The 24,563-nt window shown below is 38.5% G+C and overlaps 1 protein-coding gene across 20 annotated transcripts in view; it reads right to left on the reverse strand.

The window, feature by feature from the left end:
- BNC2 (basonuclin 2) overlaps positions 1-23,295 on the reverse strand; it is a 428,074-nt gene extending 404,779 nt beyond the window's left edge. For 12 of the 20 annotated variants that reach the window (XM_047699784.1, XM_047699778.1, XM_047699777.1 and 9 more), the window contains exon 1: positions 23,175-23,295. Coding sequence is in view for 3 of the 20 variants with exons in the window: in XM_047699775.1 (XP_047555731.1) it covers positions 23,175-23,177 (3 nt within the window). In the remaining 17 variants the exon portion in view is untranslated. Of the gene's footprint in view, positions 1-8,309; positions 8,332-21,543; positions 21,563-23,055; positions 23,076-23,174 lie in introns of those variants that run through there. The other 8 variants (XM_047699775.1, XM_047699799.1, XM_047699790.1 and 5 more) reach the window with 8 other exon arrangements.
- Positions 23,296-24,563: the final 1,268 nt, after the last annotated feature.

Raw genomic sequence — 24,563 nt, forward strand, 5'->3', positions numbered from 1 at the left:
TCATCAGGAAAATGCAAACCAAAACCACAATGAGATATCATTTCATACCCGTCAGAATGGCTATAATGAAACAAAATCAAGAAATACAGAATGTTGGTGAGGGTGTGGAGAAAAGGGAACCCCCATTCACTGCCAGTGGAAATGCAAACTGGTACAGCCACAATGGAAAACTGTACAGATGATCCCCAGAGAATTACAAATAGGACTACCATAGGATCCAGCAATTCCAACTTCCAGGTATGTATCTGATGAAAAACAAAACACTAACTTGAAAAGGTATCTGCACCTTTATATTTACTGCAACATTATTTACAATAGCTAAGATAAAGGAGCAGCCTAGGTGTCTATCAACAGATTTTTAAAAATGTGGAAAGATGAAAAAAAAAAGTGGAAAGATGCAGTATATATACACAATGAAATATTAGTTAGTCATAAAAAAATAATTCAATCTTGCCCTGAGGGTATTACGCTTAAATGAAATAAGTCGGAGAAAGACAAATACCATATGATTTTATTCACATGTGGAATCTAAAAAACAAATGGAAAAAAAAAAAAAAACCCAAACTCAAAGAGAGAAAAGACTGATGGCTGCCAGGGGAGAGAGGGGTTGGGGAGTAGGCAATATGGGTGAAGGGGACCTAGAGATACAAACTTTCAGTTGTAAAGTAAGTCACTCATGGGAAAATAATATATAGCATGGGGAATATAGACAATAATAGTGTATTAATTTTGAATGGTGACAGACGGTAAATGGACTTACTGTGGAGATTGTTTCATTATGTATATAAATATCGAATCACTATGCTACGTACTTGAAATTAATGTAATATTGTATGTCAAGTGTAACTCAATGAAAGGTTTCATTCCTTTAAAAAAAATTTTTAAAATGAAAGTGGGAATTTGGGGAAGAAAAGTCATTTTTACCAATATTTTTCAGTTTTTCTGTCAATAACTATCAAATGATTCCCAGGAGAGGCATTATTAACATTTGGGGCAGAACAACTCATCACTGTGTGTAAATTATTCTGCAATCAGAACTGAGGTATCCTTGGCCCACTAAATAGCAGGAGGCATCCCAATCTCATTTGTGAAGAACAAAAATGACTCCCAAGATTTCCAAACACCCTGTGGAGGTGGCAGAAACCCCAGGTTCAGAACCCAGACAAGCCTTAACATCTTCCACTCTTTATTACTTCACAAGCAACAGATGAGTGGGAAGGTGTTCCTATCAGTCCAGTTGTGGGCCAACCTTCTCTCCTACTGCCAGGACCTTTTTAAATAACCCTTTCTCTTATGTGGCCTACCAACTGCAGATTCAAATTTCTGTCATCAGTTATTCTTAAAGCCAAATATACCAGCATTAATTTGACTGACACCAGAAAAACTATAAGAGGAATGAACATTTTATTTATTTATTTATTTATTTATTTATTTTATTTATTTATGTATTTATTTATTTTTGAGGAATAAACATTTTAAAAATGGAAAGACACTGGAGCCCCTGGGTGGCTCAGTCAGTTAAGCGGCTGCCTTCAGCTCAGGTCATGATCCCAGTGTCCTGGGATAGAGCCCTACATTGGGCTCCCTGCTCAGTGGAGAACTTGCTTCTCCCTCTCCCTCTGCCTGCTGCTCTGTCTACTTGTGCTATCTCTCTGTCAAATAAATAAATCTTTTTTAAAAAATGGAAAGATACTTTCATTATTAAACACATGGCTTTTACAGCCAGTCTTCCAAAGGTAAATGGCTTAGGCCATCTATTTTTTAATGTGACAGGTCATGATACACTGATTAGGAAAAAAACCCTGGGAATTCAGTTTTCAAAACAGATATTATACCAAGAATCAAAACCTCACATTTCAGAACACAAAACATTCAAATAAATGCCTTTGCACACCTAAGTTACCATATAAAAGAAAAAACCCAGTTTATAAAAACTAATTTACTATAAAAATAGATAAAGTAAGTCTGAAAGAATACTGAGTTTTACTTTTAAGTATAATGAAAGAAGGAAAGGAAGGAAACATTAAAGCAAGGAATATTTTCACTTACTACAAGAAAATAAAGTCTAGCATTTTCAGTGTTAAATTTTAAAGAATTATCCAATAACAGAAGTGCACAATCCTTTTACTATTCCCTTAAGCAAAGCCAGAAAAACTTACTAGTAAGAAAAGTCATTGTATTTCTCGCTTTAAAAAATATCTGCCAAAAATCCTTTGGTATATTCTTTCCCAAGTTCTGACTAGAATCCCTCTAAGTCCGCAGAACTAGATCACCATGGAACACAACACAATGCTAAATACCACAATCTATCACCAGCATTAACTGCTCCGAGTCCTAAGACTTTAATTGCGACAAGGCTGCGGCTCAGAGACTGAAGACTGGTGAAGTCCTCTTTCAGCAGGCATGGACAAGGACCACATACTTTCATACATGCTGGTGCACAGAAGAACTGTTTGCTGCACTAGTCACAAGCATGTCTGAGACAGGACTATTAAGTTACTCTCTGAAAATTCTACTAGATGCTTTTTCATAGAATCTGCCCCCATGTTATTTTAAAATAATCTATGAAGATTAAATGACCACAGCATCCAGAAGCTCTGGCACAAGCTACAGTCTTCTGACAGACTTGGGGTAAAAGAAATCCTGTAAAATTGTGCTACCCCAACACTAGACCATCAATTTCCAATTCATAGATGAAGTATCTCAGTCAAAACAGTTAGTATTAATGTGCAAGTGCTGGTAAACATATGAGCCTTGAAGAACTCCTGAAATCTTTCCTCCCAAGGTACACTATTTCTACAAAATACAAAGTGGAGTCTATATTTTTAAATGTTAATATCTGTTTACAATGTCAAGCTTCTACATGGTTGAAAACTTGATTTCTACAGCAGGTCCTGAAGATAAAACTAAATGTTAAACCGTATGCTGCGGTAGGTCTACTTTCCAATTACTAGAAGTAAGCATACAAGAGATATAATTAGTTATGACACTAGGACAGGCATACATGTTTCAACACACACGCAGCTCAGAACAAAGTTTTTGGCATTATATGACAGAGGACTTAAACCAAAGATTCAAAGAAAGGTTATGCTGTGTGTGTGTGTGTGTGTGTGTGTGTGTGTGTGTGTGGTTTTATTTTTTAATTTAAAACTTGCCACATCAAATTATTTCTTTTAAGTTATAGCATATTTTGATTTGTTTAAACATCTCTTTAAAGATTTTTCAAGGGGAAAAAAAATTGTTCCTGAGGCTTTCATTGTGCCTACATTATAAATTAAGGAAGATGACTTTTAAAAGTTCATTGGTAAAAAAGAATCACCTTCCAAAAGAAAAGGCTACATGTTGACCAACATTTAAAAAATTTGATCATTCTAGTCATGGGTATCTCAATCAGGGATAAAACTAAATTCTAAAAACAGAATATACAAGGCAATGTAATTTGACAATCAGAAGTTTGTCTGAGATATACCACCAAGATACCCCAAAACCATAATCTCTAAACAAAGCTTTAAAAATTAAAACACTGTTATGAGAGTTTTCCCTCACAGGGGAGTTCTCATCACAGGAGAAATCTTTTTCTTTTTATTTTATCTATATGAGATGCTGAATGTTAACTAACCCTACTGGGGTAACCAAACCACAATATATGTAAATCAAACCATCAGACTGTACACCTTAAACTTACACAGTGATGTATATCAATTATTCCTCAATCACACTGGAAAAAACTAAAACATGAAACAACTGAGTAAATCCAACATCTACTTAGGATTATTTATTCCTTGATAAACACAGAAAAATGAAAAGATCAAAATAATATACCTGATAACCTACAGAGCAAAATGTGTGGTAGACATATCAACAGTTAATTACAATAAAGTGTGATTAAGCTCAGATGAGGGGCAAATTCAGGAAACTGGAAAGATTATATATATATGCATAAAAAATTGAAATTCCTTAAGATCCTACCATGTTTAATCCGAAAGGACTGTAATAAGAAATATTCTAAAGTATCATTTTCTAAGGAAAGATCTCAGTGTAGGCATGGATTTAAGGACTTTATTAAAATAAAACCTGTGGCACCTGGGTGGCTCACTGGATTAAGCATCTAACTCTTGATTTTGGCTCACAAGTGCTCTGCACTCAGTGGGGAGTCTGCTTGAGATTCTCCCTCTGCCCTTCCCCATGCTTGCATGCATGCTCTCTCTCTCTCTCAAATAAATAAATATATCGTTTTTAAAAAAATAAATAAAACCTATGATGCAGTAACTTGTAAAAACACAACAAAATTCAATTTCTTACAGTATTCTGAGAAATACCCAGTATCAGTTAAGTGGTGCCTTTTTTCTTTAGTATGTTATTATGTATAAACTTCTTTTCCTGAGGAAATTAACCACAAAACACAGGTTTTTAATAGAAAGGTCTAAAACATCAAGGTGAAGATAAGACACTGAAAAATGGAGGTAGACTTCAAGTTGAAGAGCTTCCATCTTCCAGGTCATACACTGTCCTCAAACTGCACATGAAATACCATCAATGAAGTCAGGTAGAGTGGAAGAGGAAGTACTGTTTAGGGTGTTGGAAAACATAAAGCTTGTAATTAAGTGCATTCTCAAGTGTAATAATCCACCCTGGAACAAGATAAAAACATTCAGAAACCATCCAAGGTAAAGCAGCTAGACCTTATACTCCCACAGGGTTTACAATACATGACAATCAATTATGACAAATCCCATCTCATGGGCCAAATGGTCCATGAAGACAGCACACTGGTCCCTCCAAAGACAGTGTAAATGACACTCTTAGGCTTTGAATGCACAGCCTTCTACCATATAACAGGGGCTCCTACAGGACCTCTCTACCTTCACAGCACTCTGTAAGAAGCCTAACGTACTAGTTATGTACAAGACTTTTGGATTTGTTTAAAAGGAAACACCCAGCAGATTACAGTTAACACAGGAAAAGTTGACCCTAACATTTATTTCCAACACAAAAATCAGTGTTAAATTTCCTTCAAATCAGAAAGTTCCATAGTCTCAGACAACCCTGAAGGAATGAAGAAAAATATCTAGAATTAATTTTTTGGAGTTGAATTTACTCCATTCCTTTTTATTTCTTGAACTATTATTCCTGGGAAAATAGCTACAAACTTCCTAGATAGGGTACAACTTCACAAGATAGACTGATATTTCCAAAAATTACTTGTATTATTTTTAACGACAGGGTTTTGCTGAGATCTATAGATTCCATGCAAAATTAGCATTTTCTGATGAGGAGGGTAGAAAAGGAACTGAAAAGGAATTCAACACAGATTTTTCCAAGAAGGCATTAACAAAGACTTTTCTTAATTGATAATCAGGAGTCATCATAAAGATACTGGTATTACCTTAAACCACAAGTTACAGGAATTCACAACCAAATCTTTAAAAATGAAAAAATGAAAGAAAATCCTATTCCCCTTGAGCAGCTACTTTCCCCTTGACTTGTGTCATATAGATATGGATAAGACTGCCTTAAAAAGTTTATGTGCACAAATCTGTACTTCACTAGCTTTCTAATGTCCCTAGCATTTACTTATGCCTGAAACACACAGATTTGCTCCACTAACTATACAAGCTGTGTGACATTCACTCTAATTTGTAGCCAAAGAACTCTATATAAATTTGTTTAATATTATGGAACATTCATGTAGTCTCATATCTTAGTCAAAATTTTCTTGGTATCCCTTGCTTTTGGAGGCCTTCTCAGGCCAGAGCTTAGAATAATTTTACTGAAATTCTACAGGATTGACTCTGAAGTAGAATTTATTAGGTATCTGCCATACAAAGCAGAATTACTTTACAGAGTACAAAATATTAACAAAATTTTGCCAGTGGAAAGATGTTTATAAGCATGTATATATGTATGCATTACTCTATATATGCATAAAGTCTCACATCAATTCTTTTTTTTTTTAACATTTTATTTATTTATTTGAGAGAAGAGAGAGACAGTGAGAGAGAGCATGAGCGAGGAGAAGGTCAGAGGGAGAAGCAGACTCCCCGTGGAGCTGGGAGCCTGATGTGGGACTTGATCCCGGGACTCCAGGATCATGACCTGAGCTGAAGGCAGTCGCTTAACCAACTGAGCCACCCAGGCGCCCCTCACATCAATTCTTATAGCCAAATGAGTTTCTATGGATTTAAAGAAGGTCCACTACTGGTAGAGGGGGGAAAAAAATCAATATGTTTCTATTGTCACCTCAGGACACTGCACTTTTCCAATAACACTACTACTGTTCAAAACAGTTCCGGAATTTTTCATTTGTAACTACTTCCAGAGCCAATTTATAAGCTACATAAGGAAAAATCAATTGTGCCCATGTTTTTTTCTTACCCAAAATGGAATCACCTGGATTTATCTACCCACTATGTTCATCTGGCTTAACTTCTGTTTGGATGATTCAGAAAATCAAAACTTACTTCACAAAAAATTTGCCAGCACTAAAGATATTTAGAAGAATTAAGACACAGGCTGTCCAAAGCCAATGTCAAATAGACAGCTCTAAAAGAATTTAAACTAAGGCACCATCAAAATATGATATACTAAGGTGACCATTTCATAAAGAATAATATTTACTTGTATCCATTTATTTATGGTTTTCACATTTCCTTAGTTTACTAGTATATTAATTACTTCAGTGCTTCACTCAAGTTTATGAATCCTTTCAAATATTTTATTAGCAAGTGGTGCTTCAAATGTTATAAAACTTCATTTAAGAAGGTATTAAAATGAGGGCGCCTGGGTGGCTCAGTGGGTTAAGCCGCTGCCTTCGGCTCAGGTCATGATCTCAGGGTCCTGGGATCGAGTCCTACATCGGGCTCTCTGCTCAGCCAAGAGCCTGCTTCCCTCTCTCTCTCTCTCTGTCTGCCTCTCTGCCTACTTGTGATCTCTGTCAAATAAATAAATAAATAAATAAATAAATAAAAGAAGGTATTAAAATGAATACCTAACTAGATTTCCTTCAAAAGTCTGAGCGTATCATTTATTTCCCAGTGACTTCAAAATTGCATATAATTACAAAATGGAAGTGTAAATTGTATCTCAATAAAGATGTTTAAAAAAACTGAAATCACAGGAAACCAAAGTATCCAGGTATAGGTTCATTAAAAAGCCTAAATTACCCAAGATGAGGGGGAAAAACAGCTCATATACCTCCACATAATAGTTAGTATAGGTACAAAGGGCCCTAACACAAGCACATTTTAACTTAAGAGAGTTAACAACTCCATCAGAGGTTGGAATATATATTCATACACACATGTATGTTGAATTTCATATATAATGTCTCACTCTCAACCCAACATTAGACCTGAGTGACTTTCTGAATAATGAGAACAACTTTATACATTCTCACCAGTGGTATCACCACCCTATTAATATTCAAAAACACAAAATCTATGAAATAGCCTGACTATAGAGTTACAATTTTCTTTAAACAAAGTTAACCATGCTTGTCCAAATTAGGCTCAAGTCAAAGTCTGTATTTTTTTTTTGGTTTCGCAATATATCCCTTACATACCTACTAAATTAAGACATCGTGCACACTGTAAAACACACACAAAAAAGAATGAGATAAATCAAATTTTTAATATGTTTCCCCGTATCTTATAGGACAATTTTTGCAAAACTGTTGGGTGTGTTTACATCTACCATAGAAACTACCACTCCAATAAGCAGTTCAGAAAACTGCAAGAGCAGATGCCATAAATAACCCTCCAGAGAATAACTAGAATCTGATGAAAACTGATAAAGAATGTGTTTGAGTGAATAAATGTATAAAAAATATCTGGTGAATGTTTCCCACAACAGGAACTGCTACAGGTAGGGGAAATTCAGAAATTAACAAGGCAAGCAAAGGTCCCTGTTCTTATGGAGCTTGGTATCGCAGCATGAAGGGAGAAATAATAATAAACTACATATAAACAAATATATATATTTTCAAATGATGATAAATGCTATCAACAAACAAAGCAGGTCAAAAGGTCAGAGAAACATACAATGTGGAGACACAGCAGGGGTAAGAAAACTGTCAGAAAGTTCTCATTGAAGGAGTGACATTTGAGAGACCTAAATGAAATGAGGAAGGAAGCCATGCAAAAATGTGGGAGAAGGGCATTCCCAGCAGATGGGAAAACATGTGCAAAGGCCTGAGGTATAGGTACAAATGTGGCATGTTCAGTAAAAAGCTAGGTCAGTATGATGGGAGCAGAATGAACAATGATAGCAAAGTGTGCTGGAATGTTAGGTAGGTTTCCCTGTCATTTTACATACGCTGTTCAGTCACAACAGAGTTTGGATTGCACTGCAGGTGTGATGAGAAGTCACTGGGAAGTTCTGAGACAGGAAGCAGTTTCTCTGTCAAGAGTAGTCTGAGTGTAGTGAGCAAGAGTGGAAGCACTTGACCAGTCAGAGGACACTGGAGCCATTCAGATAAAAGATGATGGCACTGTGGACCGGGTAATGGCAACAAAAGTAGTAAATAGGTGGCAACTGGGAGACAGTTCTAACAGGTCTCACCCAGCAGATGAGGTACACAAGAGGCAGAAACCCTAACATATGGTGGGTGGGGGGAATGGTGGGAACACCTAGGTGGCTCAGTGGGTTAAGCGTCTGACTCTCGCTTTTTGGCTGACTTCATGATCTCAGGTTTGTAGGATGAGCCCTCAGGCTCCCTGCTCAGGTGAGGAGTCTGATCTCTCCCTCTCCATCTGCCCCTCCCCGTTTACATTCTCTTTCTCTCTCTAAAATGAATAAATCTTTTTAAAAAGTATGGTGAACACAGATATTGGAGAAGCACATGAAAACAAGTCTCATGCCACTCATCTTAAAAAGCCCTTTGTTTTTTTATGTATTTTTCTACCTTTATCTGAGTCCAACATTTCCTGTGTAATTCTTCCATTCTCTCCATCATCACCCCCACTTTATTTTTACTTCTGACACCTTTTCAAATTTAAAATTTGAAATGTATTGAGTCCTGTGGTTTTAAATAAGAACATTCCAGCATTACACAACTATACCAGGACTACTATGAAACTTACAGACTGCAGACTGAAAATAAGGACTTAAGGATAAAAGTCAGACTAGATCTAAGGAAACTGCAACAGGTAGACTCCTTGGTCCACCAAAATCTATCATTCCGGCATCCGGGGGATGTTTAGTGCCTCGCCTTCTACCTTCTCTTCCCTTAACAGATTTTTCTCTTTAGCTGGAATCTAATTTATATGGAAGCATTTTAAACGGAACAAAAGTCTAAAGTAAAAAACAAAAGGGGTGGGGAACAAACTGGGAAGCTGCTGGAATCGCCTAATACAAAATTAAAGGTATAGTATTAGCTTTTGGGTCCTTCTGGCATCCATAATATAAAAAAAAAAGTTGAGCGTCATAGAGTATGACACATTAAGATTCTTTAAAATCTAATCTTGACCCTAACTGCATGATGTAAAAGAGAAGCCCAAAGTAACTGAAAATTTTTCTATCACATAGAAAATAGATGCAGAGATTAAATCTCTATTAATATACACATCTCTATTTCCATTTATTCCATATATCCATAGAAGGCCAATCTCATACCTAAATCTCTACAAGGTAGTTAACAAAAACTTTCTCTGCCACATATGTAACTAGTCTCAAAGCTTTTTTTTACTATTTTTTTTTAAAAACAACATATATCTCTTTTCTCCCAGAAAACTGTTGTCTTATCCTACTGCCTCCCTCCATTCTCATATACAAAACACATTACATGTAAGGTATCTCCCAAGAAATTTAAAATGAATGAAATGACATTGCCATCTGCATTAGATCCATAAAAACCAAGCAGATGCAAAGTCACCTTAACAAGTAGCTCCCAAGACAGTTGACTAATATCTGCTTGAGAATATTAACATATTTAGAGAAAAAAGAATTTGTCAGTTAGAAGGGGAATAGGAAGAAGAAAAAAAAAGAGGAGTGAATTTTGTCAATGCTCTTCCAAACACAGTCCAGGAGACAGGAGTCCAAAATGTGCATTGTATCAATACAAGCCACTGGGAAGGCTTTCTCTGAAGCGAGAAGAGGCCCTTACACCTTCTACCTGCCTCCCTAATATTCTCTGCTCAAATCCCAAACTCATAAAGTAACAATGAGCAATGTTTGGATTATAATTTCACTCCCTACTTAAATATGTCTGTGAAGGAAAGAATGTGCCAAGCACTCCAATATGAGTATATGAGTATTTCAACTAATTCGGTATGCAGATACACACATGTTCTCACAGCGTGTGTGCCTGCATGCATATGTGTATCTATTCTCCATCCCTCCGTCAGTGAACATCCTGAATGAGCCCATGAAGGATGGATCTCTTGCAAAGGCATAGAGATAAAATTAGATTTCTAAGCGTACAAAGACGAGAGGCAGACCCTGCACTACAGTCATGCTAAGATAATGAACATCCTCCTGCATGTGAACTTTGTGCTCCTTCATGTTAGGGTTACAGCTTCTCCTTCATCTGTAATACCTACAGCACCTATTCCAGTGTCATGCAGATCACAGAAACGCAAAACTGCCTGTTAAGGTGTTAGATTTGAAAGTAATTAAAAGTTGTATCAACCTTGGAAAACGAAGACAACTAGAGCTCCCATGACTATGCCAACTTGAATATAAAAACCTGAAATTTTTTTTAAAGATTTTTTTTAATGTTTATCAATTCCTGCACATCAAAACCAGTTATTTTACATATAGCAAGCAAACATTTACTTGTTGGCTGTTAACAATTTATTACTCTGGCATATGTGGATTTCAGAAATACAATTTGACATTAGTGAAACATTCAGCAATACACTTAATAGTCATCTATGCCATCCACATATATACTCGAAACTACCAGGTATTACTACATTATGAAAATATAACAGTAAACCAATCCCTACTGTCACCCCCAAATTTCAATAAACCATACTATTCTGTATTCTCCCTCCCCAACAAGGAAAGTGCAAACTGTCGGTTTCTCATGGATCACTCTCACACACACATACACACTCCATAGATCTAACAGTCACTGTCTTCTGTATACAAAAATGTCTTGTCAGTGACTGGTTGGGGTTCATGGACATAGTGAAGCTGCAAAGACCAATGGACAGATAGAAATCCTTTATGTGAAAATACTTTTTATACAGGATACTCATAGGATGAAAAATATAACTCAACGCCTAGCAGAATTTCTAGGTTCATAAAATGTTTACTTTTAACTATCACTTAGAGTTAATGCACTCTAAAGTTAATTAATATGTTAATCTATCAAAAACCAATACAAACACATACAACGTTGTGCTTCCAATCACCACTCTGAATGAGAGGAAAATCTCAACTATCACCTTGTACTTTCAGAAGCATACCTGCTAGCATACGTACATGTTGACAGAATAAACTTCCCTAATCCGCTAGAGAGTAAAATGGGTATTACAGGGAGATTAGATACCACAGGACAGAATACTGAGTGACTCTCTTTATAGGTCTGTATTGTTCCAGTTAATTACCCTTTTTACGTCCCTAAACCATGAAAGATAGCAAGAACACAATTTTGTCATTCCAAAAGTAGCATTAACTTTTTGTTCAACATTTAAAAAATGTATCATTTAATACAATGAAATGTATATATAACCAAAAATCAAGTGTCTGGTAAATATAAAATTTTCTACCATGCCAATCTTTATAAATGATTTTAAATCCTCTACAGAATTTTCACAAGGAAGAAAGTAAATCTGCAAAATAGGAAATACAATTTTAAATCCACTACTTACGATTTATATATGTAAGCAGTGATAAGGGGAAAAAATACATACTCTCCATATATATATTTGATCAGCTAACCATCTAATTGAGTTGATACTGAATGAATAATGAAACTTTATCCAAAATAACTGGCAAAAGGCCAAAAAAAAGACAATGCAGTTAAGCAAGAACAGCCCATTAGAATACCAGAAAAGCAATTAGTTAGACGGAAATAAATATAGGTCTTTAATGGCATGAATAAAGAGAAAATTAGAACTTTAAGGGAATAGTGTGGTTTTTTTTTAATTCAACAATGATACAACATAGCTGCCTCCAAATTAGTTTACCTTTCATTTGTTTTCAAGTTTTCTCTAATTCAACTATGAGGTATTTTAATTACAATATTTGCCAGGTAAACTTTAAAACAAACTGATGTTTCCAAATGTGCCATGCCAGATTTGAACATGGTATTTATTTAAAACTTAACTGGACCAGTTAGTGTGGGTCTGAGATCATACAATAATTTTCAGTTTTAAGCACTGCTGGTTGTTTTTCTAGTTACAACAGAATGTCTAGAAAGACAAATTTTCTCAATTTTTCCCCTTTTCTTTTGAGGTATTTATAAAACCCAAAACAATTATTTCCAGGTACTTAATGCCACCCTCCAGGGCATGAAGTGTCCCCCTTATCATTGGGAACACCTAGAATACTTTAAAACTCCATGATAATTAAGAAACATCAAAGTCAAACCAGGGTGTCACACCAACAACTAAGAATCATCATCTTTTGGCTGCTAAGTGGCACATTACTATCCCCTAAGTAAAACTAAGAGTTCTTTACCCATACAGTAGATATACTCTCTTAACGTAGCCTTTACACTTCCGGGGATAAGATCAACCTGAGTTTTAAAGGTAACTGCTAAGGGCAACAGAAGAACAGACAAATGGGACTACATCAAACTTAAAAAACTTCTGTACTGTGAAGGAAGTAATCAACTGAGTGAAAAAACATACTGAATAGACAAAAATATTTGCAAACCATATTTCAGAGAAGAGATTAATATCTGGAATATATAAGGAGCTCCTAAAACTCAATGACAACAACAAAATAATCTGATTTTAAAATAGGCAAAGGACTTGAAGAGACATTTCTCTAAGAAATATATATAAAAATGGCCGAGAAGCCTATGAAACGATGCTCAACAAGACTAATGACCAGGGGAATACAAATCAAAACCACAAAGAGGTTTCACCTCACACCTTTAGAAGGGCCACTATTAAAAAAGAAAAAGGAAAATAAAATAACAAGTGTTGGCGAAAATGTGGAAAAACTGAAACTTCTGTGCACTCTTGATAGGAATGTAAAACAGGGCAGCAGCTATGGAAAATAGTATGAAGGTTCTTCAAAAAAATTAAAAATAGAATTACTATATGATCCAGCAACCCCATTTCTGGGTATCTACCCAAAAGAACCGAAAGCACAGTGTTGCAGAGTTACTACACATCCATGTTCACTACAGTGTTTGATCACAAAAGCCAAGAGGTGGCCTCAACTTAAATGTCCATCTACAGAAGAATGGGTAAAAAAAAATGTGGTATATACACACAATGAAATATTATTCAATCTTTTTCTTAAAAGATTTTATTTGAGAGAGAGAGAGAGAGAGAGAGCACACATGCACAAGCAGAGGGTAAGGCAGAGGGAGAGAGAAGCAGATTCCCTACTGAGCAGTAAGCCTGACACAGGGTGCCATCCTAGGACCCCAAGATCATGACCTGAGCCAAGGCAGATGTTTAAACCACTGAGCCACCCAGGTGCCCATGAAATATTATTCAGTCTTAAAAAGGAAGAAAATCCCGTCATGTGCTAGAATACTGGGTGAACCTCAAGGACATTATGTTAAATAAGACCATTACAGGAGTGCCTGAGTGGCTCAGTCATTAAGTGTCTGCCTTTGGCTCAGTTCATGATCCCAGAGTGTTGGGATGGAGCCCCACATCAGGCTCCCTGCTAGGTGGGAGGCCTGCTTCTCCCTCTCTCTCTGCTGCTCCCCTGTTTGTGCTCCCTCTCACTGTGTCTCTCTCTGTCAAATAAATAAAATCTTAAAAAAAAAAAAAAGACCATTACAGAAAAACATATACTGTATGATTCTACTCATATGAAGAATTTATTTATGTATTTACTTATTTTTCATATGAAGTACTTAAAGTAGTGAAACTCTTAGAAAGTGAAATGGCGGTTGCCAGGGGCTGTGAAGGGGGGAAAATGGGAGTTGTTCATCAGGTGATAGAGTTTCAGTTCTGCAAAATGACAAAGTTCCAAAAATGCATTGCACAAGAAGATGCAGTTAACAATACTGTCTATACCATACACTTAACAATGTTGAAGTTGTTCAATTTTATGTTATGTGCTTTTTACCACACACACAAATTTTTAATAAACTAAGGAACCAAGAATAGTGAAATAATTTGATAAAGGACAAAGTTGGAAGACTTACATTTGTCAGTTGCACACTTAATGTAAAGCTACAGTAATCTTGACAGTGTGGTACTTGCAAAGGATAGACACATTAATTGATGGAATAAAATGGAGAGTCTAGAAATAAGTCCTTACATCTACAGTCAAATAATTTTCCACAAATGTCCCATAATAATTCAATGGGGTTAAGAATTCTCTTTTCAGCAAATGGTCCTGGGAATGACTGGATATCCACATTCAAAAGAAAGAAGCTGATCCCTACTCCATATTACACACAAAAGTTAACCCAAATAAAGACCTAAACGTATAAGTTCAAATTATTATATTCTTAGAAGAAAACAACAGTGAATCTTTATGACCTTTGGTTAGATAGTGTTCCTTGGCACACCAAAACCACAAATGACCAAAGAAAAAATAAGCTGGACTTTGGACTTCATCAAAATTTAAAGTGTCTGTGCTTCAAAGGACTCCATCAAAAAAATAAAAAAGACAACCCAGAGAAAAATATCTGTTAATTATGTATCTAATAAAGAACTTCTGTCCAGAATATATAAATTCCAGAATATATAAATATATAAAAAGCTTTTATAACTTAACAATGAAAAGACAAATAACCCAAGTGAAAAATGGGTAAAGGATCTAAGAGACATTTCTCTGTTATACAGAGATTTACAAATGGCCAATAAGCACATGAAAAGATGCTTAACATCATAAGCCATCAGGGAAATGCAACTCAAAACCACCTCACACCCACCAGGGTGGTTAAAATTAAAAAACAGTAACAAATTAGAATATGTAGAGATTAGAAAACTCACACATTCAGTTGGTAGAAATGAAAAAGCAAACAGCTGCTTTGTGAAAATGATAGGGCAGTTCCTCAAAAGTTAAAGACAATTGCCATATGACCTAGCAATTCCACTCCTAGATATACCTTTGACAAAATGAAAACAAAACACTTGTACACAAATGTTCACAGCTGCATTATTCATAATAAGAACCAAAAGGTGTATCCCTGGATGAATGGATAAATAAAAGGTGCTATATCCACAAAATATTAATTGGACATTTTTAACAGGTGAATTATTTAGTATACTACATCTCAATACAGCTATTAAAAATAGTAATCTGCTATGATTATACAGTCCTAGCACATAAAATATAAAATATTCCAATTCAAAAATACCTTAGAAATTACCAAACTCACTTGATTTACAAACGACAAAGTGGAGGCTTTCAAACCTGGGTGGAAAAGAAAAGGGCCTGCCTTGAAACCCAGGCCTAGGGCTATTCTCACTCTGGAGTGGATAATGATGAACTACCTCCCCATCCTGAGATACTGACTGGATGAAGACCAGGCATAGCGTTCCTACAGAAAGTAGCTACTGCCATGTATTCTTCTCTTTAACTACCATATAGCTCTGTCCTATTTCCAAGTGTGTGTTTTTGGAGGCAGGGAGGTATGGCTAACATTATAGCCTTAGAAGTTCCTCTTTCCTCTTCTACTTCACCCAACACAAACCATAATGAATAGAAACAGGACCGTTAGACAGGGAAAGTTAATACACCCTTGCCTTGTCTGTGAGAAGGCTACCAGGTCACCTCAGATGATCAAGACACATTCATCTAAATTTAATATATATGGAATATCCACCCAATGAGCAAGAAACTGCAACATGCCCTGGCTGGGCACTTAGCTGTCAATTATTGAATACATATTTCCCTGGAAGAAAGCATCCCATCTGAAGGAAGGATAGCTCATCTCTCTTCTCTGAAACAAGGATAACTAAGCCAATTAATACATTCACAAGACATCATGAAAAGAGAAAGCTTTAAGTACAGCTATTAAAAAGTCAGCCTTGGTAAAAAAAAAGGCTGGGTCAAGTGAAAAAATAAATAAATAACTTTACAGGGATTTGATAATCATGTATTTGCAAAGCTACCGGAGAGTCTCAAGGAATTTGGTAAAGTGACAAAAATTATTTAAATGTGAAAGACAGAATTGTTTTATTCAGCTTTGGTAACAGATTTTCTTTAAAAAAATATAAAATTGGTAAAGAGAGAGGAGGTATTATAATTTACTATTTTCTACTTAAATGTTTTGAAAATTCTTAAAAAGTAATTCTATGAATCTTCTAAGATGTCAATGTAATATTTTCCAATGCAAAATCTGCAATTATTTGTCTTTATTATGACTTGAAAATGGTCTGATATTCATCCTGTTTTTCCTTTACATTAAGGCAACAAAGCAAATGCACTTTTAAAGAATCAAGCGCTAATACCAGGCTATGCTAGAGGGAAATCAAAGGGGGAAAATAGTAGCATAGGAAAGGTAATAGGCTATATTATTTTTATGCAAATTTTAAAACATACACATCTATGAAATATGTTTCTTCTAGGTATGTAAGAAGATAAACTAATAGGTCCATTCACACACACAATTCAGTCAATATAAAAAATACTTAGTCCTAATATACTAGTCACCAGAAATACCACTTTTGTCCTCTGAAAGATTAAAAAATGAAAATAAGACTTTTCATTGCTGTCAAACATATTCAATTTTCCTCTCAAATGAAGTTTAGATGAAAACAATGTGACTGACAAGCTCCAGCACAGGCAAATCTTGGCAGCCCTCAACTGTGTCTATCTCCTTGGCCTGTTAAGCAGAATTCCTTCACAAACTGTTGGTCTTTGCAGTAACTCCTACAAAGCTCATTACTTCCAGCATCAGCCTATCCCCCATGTTGCGCATTTATCCCTGGGATGCATATCAACATGTGGCACATGTCCTTGACATGCACAGAAGAGCTGCACCCCAGGACAGCAGCACGCACGACAATAGTGTCGACTCTTACTTCTTTATGGTTGCTGGGATGTAACCGAGAAATCTAATAACTGTGACAGTGGGGCCTTTCGGGTTTTCCTTGCATTTCTAGACAGTGAAGCTGCACAGACACTAATGAAAGGTTAAATGAATAGAAATAGTTGACAAGAGGTACAATAAAGAAGGAGCTTGGTAATCCACAGACACTGAGCAGAGATCCTTGGCTCAAGCGGAGAAAGGACAGCACATCGTCGAGTCACAATATTTAAAACAGCTTGCTATACACAGAGGCTTTTGTGTCTGGGTACACGTCTGGCTTTGGACTGAAAAAAAAAAAAAAGGATACTAAAAAGGAATTTCAGCATGGGGCATTTTGGCAAATGTAAGGTCATAATAAGAGAAAAATGTTTTGTGTGGGTTGTTACATCTTTGTACTAAACACAAAAAAGCTGGAACTATGAACTCATGAACCACAAGTTCCAAGACAATACTGTACATTTTGACAACTATTAAATACTGTATCTAGAGAGCCGGTTTGATGTGATTCCCACTGGTAAGATATACATGCAATGACTCATTTAGCAGTTCCACATTCGGCCTTCCTTGTGGAAGAATTCCTGATACTAATCTTAGAGTTTTAAAGTTCTAGTTTTCAGGGAACATGATTTGTTACAAATATCACCAGAACTCTCCAGCCATCTTCCATTCATTGCAGAACTTCCCAGTAGCTTACTCTAAAGAAGCTGAATTTATCATGCTAGCATGTGTGACGTACAAGGGAAACTTTTTATAATTTCAAGTGACTGTAAGAGTGAAATGTCCTCAACTAACATTCTTAATTATTGAATTGTTTAATTCATTTTTTAAGTTTAGTGTCTTTCTCACTACATCTTAAGGGAAGGTTGTATACTTTGAGGAACTGACTTTAAAATTATAGTAGCAAAACTATTTAAATCACCAGGGGGAAAAAAAGTTCTGGAATGTCAAGGAAAAATACAGAAAAAAAAAAAAAAAAGACATTGTTAGGTACAGTTTTTTTTTAAAGAAAGAAGTTACAACTATGCTATGGCATAACTTTAAAAAATGGTTATCTGTAAAATCATCCTATACATGTGCATGAGTTAGAATATATGTTCATAATAAATGGTAAAAGCATACTGAGAACATGTTTTAAAACAAGGGAGCCTCTTTGAACAGCCAAATTAAATTATAGCTGAACACTTGAGTGTACTGAGGGTTCTAATAAGCAACAAATAAAGACTTTTATTGGCTAGCAACATAATGAGAGTTACTGTGTGAAAGATGAAAAAAAGACAAATCTGGGTAGTTTATCTCACTGGATTATATTATTTACTTAAATGGTAAATAAGTTTGTCCAAAGTAACGCCACTAAAAACTAGTGTATAAATATTAAAGAGCAATTATGATCAATGACTCTTTAATGTAAACATATCGCAAATTTTAGTGGAAAGACTGATAAACAACTGTGAAATTAAACAACAAATATTGAATTTAATACCACTTAAGTTCTATTTCTTTAAATTTAACTTACTGATTCATAATATATCTGCTTTATAAATGGTTTACTATTTTACGCTTACAAACGAAGCATTTACTCTAAAGGAGTTTCCTCTCCAGAGTATGGCACACAGTTGTATGCAGAACCACTTTAAAACCATTATTTACAGAAAGGAGGTTGTCCTTAGTGAACTGAAAGAAGGTATTCCCCTCCTTGGTGATTTGGTAGGAAGTTACTTTTAATAGAACTTTGAAGAGCAGCCACCTAACAGAACTCCTTTAGTTGGCAAAACAACAAACAGTATTTAGCAAACCAAATCAGATTTAAAGTATATTTGGTTGCATTTTGCTTGATCTTCAAATCACATAAAAGGTAGCACCCTAGAATCTTAGCTGACTCCTTAACTCTTCTTGCAGAAAGTTCAGTTGCTTTTGTCACAGCTTAAAAAAAAAAAAAAAAAAAAAAAGACACAAACAAAAAATCCAATAGCACCTCCAAGCCTAAACATTAAGCAGTATTCATTATCTACTCTTTTCCTACAACATTCTGATTGCCAGTGTTTTTTTTTTAACCTTAAGTATATCTAATAAAATCATAAGGCTCCCTCTAGCTCTTCAGAGAGGAGTTTACTAACCAATGATCCTATGTAATTTCCATCCAACAGAAAAGATTTGGGGAGGCTGCCTCCCCTTCCACAAGAAACGTTCTCAACTGTTTCTTGCAAGGATGTAGATGGTAAATGAGAACATCTGCATAGGAATTCAGAAAGCACTGCTCTTTATATACACATTGACTTAATATATTAACTGCTTCCAACCTAAGCTTTATATAGAAAATTCTAGAGTTAAACTTTAACCTGTTTAAACTATACATACATCCCCAACTTAGATTTACCAAGCTAGTTAAAGTTAATTTTCATCTCAAAAAACAAGTAACAACATAAATTGAATATCTCCAGAAATTCAAATGTGTGATTCAATCTCAGTTCTAAAAAGCTACATTTAAATGGAGGATCTTGAATTTTTTTTTAAATTATTAACAGTGTATCTGTGGAGTTTCCCTAAAACAAAAGATGCTGATGGTAACTGTAGAAAACATTTCCACGTACCAAGTGTTTACACACAACACTGATAATGACTTTCTTAATTGTTTAATCTTTTCTGCGTTTCAGTATTGGATATTTTAGCATTGCAGTTATTTAGAAGACTATAAATAATATAGTTGAAGTATACCACTGATATTTAATCTATCTTACAATAGCCATAAAAAGCCCCATAAGTCGACTGGCAAATGATTTCAAACAAGTGAAAAATGCTACATTGAAAAAAAAATACTAAATTGAATTCCTCACTCACACGAGGGTCATCTTTTACATACTTAAGGAATATTTACAATGGTGCTGAACCTTAACTATTAAATGAAAAATAAAGGGAACCACTAACTTCAAGTCATCACCTATTCTGGTCTCCCTTAATATAAGAAATATTCCCAGGAACAACAAAAAGAATAGCTCCCTCCACCCCCAACCCCCGCCCCTTTTTGAGCCAGTGTCCAATTTCTTCTTTTCTGAACAGCTGTATTATCCAACTTAAGTTGCTCTGCTAATTTCAGTCCCACAAGGACTAACTTGGAAGGCAAAAAAAATACAAGAAAAGATCAATTTGCTGGGAAAGATCAAATGAGAAAACTGTGGGGACAGCACCAGGTCAGCGTGTGGAGAACTAAGCAGACCTGTTCTTCATTAACTGTGGCTCTCTGGGGATGTCACACACTACCTGTCCGTGGGCTTTATTGAACCGCCTAACCCGCCTCTCTGTTCCATTCTTCTGGGCCCAAGTGAATCATATCCTGCTGCTGACAAGTTAGCAGGGGACTGCGGCTGTAACATGAAAGTACTTTTCTTTCTTGTCTAAATCAGGCAGATTTTTGAAAAGACGACACAGCATTGACTCGTGACATGGCAAGATGAAACGAGAGGTCTGGGCCGGTCTTGGAGCTGTGCAGATAAAAGTAATCAAATGACACTCCTGGAATGCAAATTGGCATTCTTGACTGCAGCAATTGCACAACCATGAAACATCCCTGACAGCAAGCAAGATTAGGACAAAATGTTATGTAAAGCACTGAACTCAAAAACTCTCACTTGAAAATTCAAACTGTAACACTTACATTTTAATATAGCAAGAGTCAGCTCTGCCTTTGTCTGCTTCTTTTTGTAATCACATATCCCTGCCTGACAGATCTCTTACATTTCAGGTAGAAGAAAAAAAAAATTAGGTACTGGGAAATGTGTAACTGCTATTAATATTTTCTTAATATTTATTTTCAAAAATCACAGGTTTGTTCTTGTTCAAAGTTTTACATGCAAACACCACGGAACTTAATATTCTCAAGGGGGAGAAAAGACAGTTTCAGACGTTTCTCACAAGATACTCAGAGTTCACATTCAGGTTCAGTATTATTTCCCTCAGGTGAAGATACTCTTGTACTTTGGGAGAGTGATTAGCAATCTGGATTTTAAATACTCTGCTCTCCCGGAACAGAAAAGAGTAGCTACAACTAAGAACTTCATTAAGGCTGAACAGTTTAAATGAAACAGCTACAAATATAACATAAAACACAGATACCCTATAAAAGTTCACAAGGGATTTTGTGTGTGGTGTGTGAGTCCGAAGGGTAAAAAGGAAGTTCTATTAACTTGGATGAGGTCTCACTACTCCTGACTACGTCTCCAAATCAGACACACTAAATAATAGTGCCAGAAATAAATTCCTCCAGTTAAAACATGTATGTGTGTGCACAGTTAACATCTGAAACTACAGAATACAAAGCAGTGGGTAACAAATGGGTTTAGCCACTTTTCAAAATGATTAGTATTTGGGAATAGATGTGCAGACACACAGAATGCAGGCTGGGGGAAATGGAAGAAAAATAATACCTACAACGGGCTTTTACAGTGTTCTTGAGTAAGATGCCGCTAGAAGAAAAAAAAAAAAAAAAGCTCAAGCACTAAACAGATAATATTTAATACTTTGTTTTGACGCCTCCACTTAAAACACAGGTTCCAACCACTGCAACTGTCCGCGAAGTACATAAAAAATAATAAGGCAGGCCACTTTCTGCCACTTTAATCCTGGGTACACAGGATTATTTTATGATATCTTTCGTACATCAGCTTTACAACAGCTTGACTCTAGGGTAAATGGGAACCACTATAAATCGCACGCTGCTTTCAAAACCACTTTAATTTCTGTCAGCGTTACTCTAACCACAGTCTTGGGCACATGCTACTTGTGTGTGTGTGTGTGTGTGTGTGTGTGTGCGTGTGCCTGCATCTGACAGTCGCATCTCCTACACTCCAGTTGTGACTTTGATCACTGAAACAAGAAATGTCACATTAGGGGGAAGGGATGAGGGGGAAAAAAAAAAAGAACGCCAACCGCTCGCTCTCTCCCTTTTTCCTATATATTCCATCTACATGCAGAACGGGAGGTCAGATCCCCAAGTGGGGGTAACAATAGCAGCTCTGGGTGGAAGCAAACTAAAGGGAAGGGAGTGGTCCAACCCCCATTTCTAACAAATCACTTCCCCGAAAGCGGACAGAGCGCTCATCACCCGGCGAACTCACGGCACGCTGCCTCGCTGCAGAGAAGCCGCTCCGAGGAGAGGAGCTGGGCTCGAATCTCGCCTTCCCATCTCCTCCACCACATGCACTTGGAACTTTTCTTAGCCTCACTACACGGGGGATTCCATCCACTTTTTTTTTTTTTAATCCTGTCCCCCTCCCCGGGCCCCAAATGCCACCCTGCAGTCACTGTGTAAGTATAACAAACGGGCTCCTTTAAAACTGCGCCTCAAAAACCTCCGTCTCTCCCGGGTTTCTCTTCCTGCCCTACGTTGTGCACATTCTTCAGAAAACCTCCAGGAGCACTTCCTACGTGTTCTTCATCTACAAAGGGAGGGTTCCCCGAACGCAAGGGAGAGGGGAGGAGGAACGCCAAGGTGCCGGGACCCGGCGGCTGGGTCCTCGCGGCGCGGCGCACCAGCGCGCCCAGGCGCCCACGCCCAGCCGCCCGGCCCTCACTCGCGGGCAAGTTTTGAAAGTTACCGTTCTCCAAAACGCTTTCCTCTCCGCCCCAAGCTCCCTCCAGCGCTCCATTCATCCCCCGCCTCCCCTCCACCCCGTCCGCTCCAGCCCGTCCCAACTCCCTGGAGCCTCCCGCTAGCCGGCCGCTCACCTTTCCTCGCCCGCCGCGAGAGGGGGCGAACTTCCCGAGCCCCTCACACAGACACACACACACACACACTCACGCACACACCCCTCCCACCCCGAGCTCTCCTCGCAAACTTGGGCCAAGTTGAGGGGAAATTTCGGGAGCACGGCAGGGGCCAGGTTGGGCTGGGGTTCTCTCCCTCCCTCCCGCCCGCCCTCCTCAGCGTCCCCCTCCACCTCACGCCGCCGGACTTGAGGAGAACGCGGCCCCCGGGCGGGCCCGGGGGCGCGCGGGGACGGGGCTCACGTCTGACGAAGTCTAGAATAAAAAGGAAAGGAGGGTGGAAACTTCTTACCATCTCGGCATGCTGGTTGTCAAGTGCAGCCCCCGCCTCTTGGTCTCCTCTTAGCGGCCGCGCCTGGACCAGCCCCTCGGCCGCCTCTCGCTCCTTCTGTCTCGGCCTTTCTTTCCCTCCCCCTCCCGATTTCCTCCGGGCCGCCGCTCTCGCCGCCTCCGCCTCTCTCCGCCCGCCCGCCCGCGCGCGCCCTCGCTGCGGCCCCTCTGCGCTCAGGTGACTGATTTACACACGCGCCCAGGGTCGCCCTCGCTCTCCAAGTCGGAGCCTGCAGAGTTCCCCCCGGCTCCTCGGGACAAAAAAGAAAAGAAAAAGGAACGGACTGTCCCGGGTGGGGGCTGCTGCGAGGGGCGGGGGAGAGACCCGCGGGCGAGGTGACCTGGGGATTTGCAAGCCCCGCAAGTTTCTCCTCTCTCTGCAAAATTGTCGTCACTACAATGTTGCTACCCTTTTGCAAAATAGAAGTGGGTTAGTTCTGTGGTTGTTTGTCCTCAGATTTCTAGGGGTTTCGTGAGGGAGGATGGATGTATATCCCCCCCCCCGTTACTGTTCCCCCTGCTCGTGGTGGGGATGGAAAAACAACTTTGGCGCCCCCCGGGGGGTGCGGAGGTGGAGGTGGCCGCCAGCGCCCAGCTGTCAAAGAGAGACTCGCCGAGGAAAGGGCGCGAACTTTATTCCGACTGCAGCAAACCGTGGCGTCGCTTTCCTTTTCGGGCACTCGCCGGTCTCTGTCCCCTTTGACCAGTTCCTCCTCCCGCACCGCCACCGCCGCCCCCTCCTCCTTTCCCCTTCCCCTTTTTCCCTTTCCGCCGCGGCTGCCCCGGCGCCCCTCGCCCGGGTCAGCCCGGGTCCTCCGCGCCGCTGGACCGAAGGTGAGGGAAGCGGAGGAAAACCCAGGGGACAGAAACTCGGGACAGAACGTGCTGGGCGAAAAGGCAAAAAGTTGCGCGCAGCCGGGGCGGGAGGGGGGGGGTGGGAGTTGCTGGTGGCGGCGTGTTTTGTGTGCCGGCCCAGACGCCGGCTTGCGGCGAGGGCTTCCTTCCCCTTCCCCCGGTCTGGGCCGCGGGCCTCGGGCAGGAGACTGCCGGGGGAGAGGAAGGGGACCGCCGCCTCCGCAGGGGAAGACCAGCCACATGTGTGGCTGACACTCAGCCGACCCGCGTCGCCCTGCGCCGGAGACGCAAAAACGCACACGCCTGCGGCCGAAGGACATTTCTTCAATGCAGGCAAAACACACTCCCCGGCCGCAAGGATTGGGGGGGGAGGGGGCGCGAGTTTAATCATCATCAGCTTTCTAACGTGCACTTTGTGCCAAAAACATCTCCACGTTGTGCAGATTTATCATAGCTAGAGCAAACTTTTTGCTTATCTGACATGGGAGAAAGGCAC

The sequence above is a fragment of the Lutra lutra genome, chromosome 13 (assembly GCF_902655055.1).
Source record: "Lutra lutra chromosome 13, mLutLut1.2, whole genome shotgun sequence".
NCBI lineage: Eukaryota > Metazoa > Chordata > Mammalia > Carnivora > Mustelidae > Lutra > Lutra lutra.